General features: G+C 42.2%; 1 protein-coding gene across 1 annotated transcript in view; it reads left to right on the top strand.

The window, feature by feature from the left end:
• Positions 1 to 6,000, top strand: part of Cd101 (CD101 antigen) — a 37,365-nt gene continuing 31,365 nt past the window's right edge. Inside the window, exon 1 of the mRNA NM_001167906.2 lies at positions 1 to 101. Coding sequence (NP_001161378.1) covers positions 59 to 101 — 43 coding nt within the window. The 5' untranslated portion in view covers positions 1 to 58. The remainder of the gene's footprint in view (positions 102 to 6,000) is intronic.

Raw genomic sequence — 6,000 nt, 5'->3', positions numbered from 1 at the left:
GTCACTCAGCCTCTGAGCAAGTTCAGTGACGCTGCCCGAAAAAGCTGTGCCGGTCCAGATGGCATGCATCCTGTGTGTGGCATCTCTCTTTCTCTCTCTAAGTAAGTCTTATAACTTTGATGTTTCTACCATACAGGGGCTTGTCATCCAGAGGCTGCTGGGTGAGGGAGCAGGCCAAGTTGGTCTTCACAGGAAAGACTAGGTTATAGATTTCTGACTTTGTGCCAATCTTTTACTTATTGATGACGGTTTTAAGGCTTCCTTATGCATCCTTGTGACTGGGGGCAATGGAAGACTTTGTTATATCCTGGGTACCTATTGTATTTTATTTCAAGCTTGTCTTTGAGCTTTGCATGGCCCTGGCTTTACTTTACCTTCCTGGGCTGAGCATCCCGTGGGAGATGAAGAGGTTTCACTGACACACGAAGAGGCCTCAAGGGTTGCCTGATGTTAGGGTGTAACTAGATGTGTGTGCCTTGTGGATGTGACTTAGGTAGAAGAAAAAGCATTAAGAGTACCGTGTAGTTTAGGTCAAGCTAAAAGAAGGTTCTAGACTTTTTCTGAGAGCTAAAGAGAGAGACAGAGAAGGATCAGAACAATTACTTGGCTCTACTAAAGCCCATATAGGGCCTTTATCTGGCCCAGGGATACTTTTGCATATTTGAAGAGGATGGAAGAAGAAAAACTTGGAGATAAAGGGAAGAAACAGGTGAATTTAGCAGGGAACAAAATAGTTCCTTACCATGTAGAGCAGTTAACAGGCAGGCTGTGTGCCACATACAAAGATCATCTCAGTGTAACTTATAAATGCATATTATAAAATGCATAGGACTATAGTATAAACTGGCCTTATTGAAATAAAGTTATCAAAATATTTTCAGTGCCAATGTGATGGCACCTGTAATCACAGCACTAGTAGAAGCCTAAAGTAGGCCTACCTGAATTTTATAGTGAATAAACAATATTTAAAAATAAATCATAATGTGTTCATTTCCATTCTTATTTATGTGCTATACAACAAGGTCTGGAGGACCATTTTTTAATCACCAAGCTCAGAGAAGTGGTGGGTATGAAGAGAATATTCTAATATGTCTACAAAAATTGCCATATAATATGCAAGTAGCTATGGTTACACGTCTGCATCCATCACTGAAGGGAAATAGGACATTTCCATTGGAGATTAATGAGAATAAAGATTAAAGGGCTTTTTCACCCTGTTTTAAGGACCCTTGAATCCTAACTGTAGGTTGGTTCAAGTTTAAAAGTCTTGGTTCCCAGAAACTGGGTGGAGTTTGTGAAGAGACTGTGGTAGCCGGGATGAGGGAGGAACTGGGCTGAGCTACAATCGGTGTGGCTAAGGCTGTAGCTTTATAAGAAAGATGAAGGGCACGTACCATCCGGCACTAAGGTAGACCAGCAAGCTCTGGTGGAGTTGAACCAGGATCACATCTCAGTGAGCTTATGGGTGAGGATCAGACCTGGGGCCTGAGAAGAAGACAGGAAGCCTGCAAGGGGATGTATTAGGACCACATGCCAGTGACTGGCACCTGCCAGCACCCTGCCAGGTGAAGCATTGATGGACAGCACCTTGGTGGAGCCCTCATGGATTGCTGAGTCTGTGATCCTGCTGAGTCATCTGACTGAGTGTGCATGCATCATATGTGGGCACTGTGCATTTGCTTTGTATGGGAGTGAACTGCATTTATATTGCACAAGGATATAGAAAATTGTACATTCTTGTTCCAATTATTATTATTATTACATTACTAGTTTTCAGTTGTCCATTTGTTTTTGATAAGCAGGTTCAAAGGTCTAGAGGAAGCATCATAACAGTCAAAAATTCAAAAAGGAGAAGATGGTCGCTTTTCCCCACCCACTTCCATGGTTGCCTGACTTGGATTCTGTATTTGTTCTTTCTAGTCTTTGACCCACATTAAGTTCCAGTTTTGCATGGAATCTCAGGTCTTACATGAGACATGCATAAATCAGGAAGTAACTTGAAGCCTGCTGCATTTCATTTTAATTATAGAGAGGAAATGCAGGAAATTAGTGATGATAAAGCGATCAATCGCATCGTTTGGCAAATCTATTCTTTGTCCCAACTTGATAGTGTTGTTTTGGAATACAGGGACTAAGTCTCCGGGACCCAGCTCCTGCTCCCTCACCAAACACTCTACCACTGAGCCACACTCAATGCCTCAATCTATTATTTCTTTAGATTACTTACTATTGTGTGTGTTGTGTGTTGTTCGTGGTGTCAGAGGACGGCCCTTTGGATTCGATTCTTTTTTTTTTCCTACCTTTTTGTGGGCTCTCACAATTGAACACAGATCATCAGGACTTGCTTAATACATGTCTTTACCTGATTACCATCTTACCAGGCCCATTTTATTTTTATTTTCCCTATTAAACAGGAACACTAAGTAACCAATTAGAATGTGACTCTTAGAAGCCAATGCCATAGGTAAATGCTCTTGTGGACTTAGCCTGATAATATCACCTCTCACCCTGACCAACTGCCAAATAATTAAGGGGCCATTAACACAAGAGGTCTTTGGAGAGGGGCTATTTTTGTGTTACTGAGATTGTATCCATGGAAAAACAGAAAAGTATTCCACTTCACCCTGGATGGATGATGTCTCAACCTCCACCCCCACCCAGCCCTGCCCCCACCACACACACACACACACACACACATACACAGAGAGAGAGAGAGAGCCCACATTGCTTCTAATGTGTACAGCAAGAGCAATAGTTTGGTGTGTTGACTGTTCCCTAGGTACGTTTTGCAGAAGGTGGAATTACTTCAAATTCTTTTGCTATGTTGTAGCCTGAGTGTTTGTGTCCTTTTGGATTTTACCTGTTAGATCTTAAACCTGCGGGTACTGGCATTAGGATATAGAGCCTTTGAAAGCTAGTTGGCTGAATGGGTTAGTGCTCTTACAAGAGATTGGAAAGACCCAGCTAGTCTCTTCCATGTGTGAGGACACAGCTGGACACCAAATCTACTCGTGCCTTAATCTTGCAATGCCTCGTCTCCAGGCCTGTGTTTCTATGACATGACACCATTTACTTTTTTTTTTTTTTTTTTGTCTTTATTGCTATCAATTGCTAAGACATACCATCCCACCTTTTCAGAAGTGAAAGGAAAAGTATTGCTGTTTTGCAGGATATTTATTTACCTATTTATTTTTGCAATTCTGGGGATAAATTCAGGGTCTAGTGTGTACATTACCAAACACAGAAATAACAGAATTTTTGAAAGGGTTAAGTTGCAAATGTTTTTGAAGTCTTTAAGGGTTTTTAAGGTGATTCATGCATATTTAAATATCTCCCAAATGTTTTTTGTTGTTTTGTTTTTTGAGTTTGTTTGTTTTGCTTTTGGATGTCTTTCCTGTTTATTCCACAGCACTCAAATTCCATCTCTAAAGTTAAATGCGTTATCTTCTTGCCCACCCTTGAATATACAGTGGTAACAACTCTCACTGACACGCCCTTTCTTGCTAAGTACGGTTATTCTTCCTGTTGGTCTATCACACGTGGGTATCCGCTTTCCTCCGACCTCCTGTCCTGGATCGTCCCTGGTGCACTGAAGCGTACAGAGCACTAATCTCTGCAGACACCATCTCCACAACAGCTCCTGAGTTACAGCCCTTTTCTTTCTACCCCTGCCCTTTCATCAACTCTGTCCTGAGCTAGAAGTTACCTGATGTCTCTTTCCAACTTCCACCATTCTTCAAATAACCATCAGTTGCTTTTCCTAAGATCTTTCCGGCACTCTGAGTGGATTCCCTAGTGCCCAATTAACTCCGAGCTGACAGCCGTGAGAGTCACGTCCTTGATGCTCCTAGCCAGTCTCAGGCACCCATCCATCTTGAACCTCTTTCCCACCAGGTAACTGCTTCCTGTTTCTGCACAGCTCTTTTCATTTTCACTGATCATCTTGTCATAAAGTTTCTTTCATCTAAAAGGCTCTGTCTCCACTTGGCCTGTAATCTTCCTGATGCCCCAAAGTCCAATCCTGGTGCCATTTGTGCTAGTTGGTTTTTGTCACCTTGACACAAACCTGGACATACCTGGGAAGAGGGACTCACAACTCGGGAGATGCTTCCATCAGATTGTCCTGTAGGGATATCTGTTGGGACATCATTGCTAATTGATGTAAAAGGCCAGCCCACTATGGGCAATACCATCCCTACACAGGTAGACCTACGTAAGAAGGCAGCAGAAGATGAGCCTGGGACAAAGCCATTAAGCTGCATTTCTCCACAGTCTCTGCTTCAGCTCCTCTTTTCTGATTCCTACCTTTAGAGCCCACCCTGGCTTCCCTCAATGATGGACAGTGGGTTGTAAGTTGAATTAAGCATGTCCCTTTCTCCCCAAGTTGATGTTGGACATGGGTTTGTCATGGAAACGTAAGAAAACTGAGATAGCATCCCTTTTACAAGCCTCACCTGTTTGTACCCACAAGCTATGAGCTCTCTGATCTCTCCAGATTCCTTCAGGGGCTTTCGTTTGTATCTTTCTCATAGAGATGATTGCCATTCTAACTGTCGAGCTTAATAAGGCTCAAGGACAGAGATGATTCTAAACTCATCTTTATGTCTTAATCTCTCAAGTACCAGAAAGACTGTAAGTGCCTGAATAAATATTTATTGACTTGGCAAATAAAGCAGGGAAGAATGAAGTGCTCGTTTCCACAATAGAAACTTTCTAATGAGCACTTATTTCACTGGGAAGTGATGAGAAGTGTTGAGGATGCATGGCCAAGCTGTCCACACTACAAATAACAATATAGCCTGCCCTGGAAGGAAAAGATGAATGGTGCCTCCAAACTATACTTTAAAAAAAAGTTTATTTGTATATGTGTGTGTGTGTGTGTGTGTGTGTTCATGTCCGTGTGTGTGAAGACCAGTATCAGGTACCTTTCTCAACCTCACACTACCCCTTCTTTCTTTGTTTCTCTCTCTCACTCTCTCTCTCTCTCTCTCTTTTCTTTCTTTCTTTCTTTCTTTCTTTCTTTCTTTCTTTCTTTCTTTCTTTCTTTCTTTCTTTCCTTCCTTCCTTCCTTCCTTCCTTCCTTCCTTCCTTCCTTCCTTCCTTCCTTCCTTCTTTCTTTCTTTCTTTCTTTCTTTCTTCCTTTCTTCCTTTCTTCCTCTCTCTCTCTCTCTCTTTCTCTCTCTCTCTCTCTCTCCCTCCCTCTCTCTCTCTCTCTCCCTCTCTCTTCCTTTCTTCCTTTCTCTTTTCTTGTAATTTTTTTGGAAATTAAAATATAATTATGTGCCGGGCATGGTGGCACACACCTTTAATCCCAGCACTCGGGAGGCAGAAGCAGGCGGATTTCTGAGTTGGAGGCCAGCCTGGTCTACAAAGTGAGTTCCAGGACAGCCAGTGCTATACAGAGAAACCCTGTCTCGAAAAACCAAAAAACCAATATATATACATATATGAACAGTGGGTTATAAGTTGAAATATATCTATCTATTATGTTATTTCCTCCCTTTCTTTCATCCTTCCAACCTCTATCCCTGACCTCTTCCCAAACTCATGGCATCTTTTCTTTGTTATCGTTAACATGTATGTATACATGTATGTACATCTGCATAAATATATAAGTGCAACCTGCTCAGTCCATTTGGTGTTACTTGCATGTATATGATTTTTATGGCTGACCACTTGGTGTTGGGTAAACAATTAGGGTATCAACCATGGGGATGAATATTTCTCCTGCTCTCAACAATGCTTCATTGCCCGTTCTTGATCAGTGAGAGGAGCCCAGTGAGAGTTCCTTCTTCCGTGTGAGTATGTCTACAAATGTGGTACTTCCCCAGGTATTTTTTTTTTCTGCACTCATGTTGTTGGGGTATGGGTGAAGCTTCCTTGTCATTTCTAGAAGACACATTCCCACAGCGGTTTCCTGGTCCCCTTGCACTGACAGTCTTTCTGCCCCTCTTCTGTGAGGTTCCCTGCGCTTAGCTGCAGGAGTTGTGAATGTATCAG

This window comes from Mus musculus, chromosome 3 (genome assembly GCF_000001635.26).
Source record: "Mus musculus strain C57BL/6J chromosome 3, GRCm38.p6 C57BL/6J".
Taxonomy (NCBI): domain Eukaryota; kingdom Metazoa; phylum Chordata; class Mammalia; order Rodentia; family Muridae; genus Mus; species Mus musculus.
The sequence above is the reverse complement of the archived record's forward strand: the minus strand, read 5'-3'. Positions and strand labels throughout refer to the sequence as shown.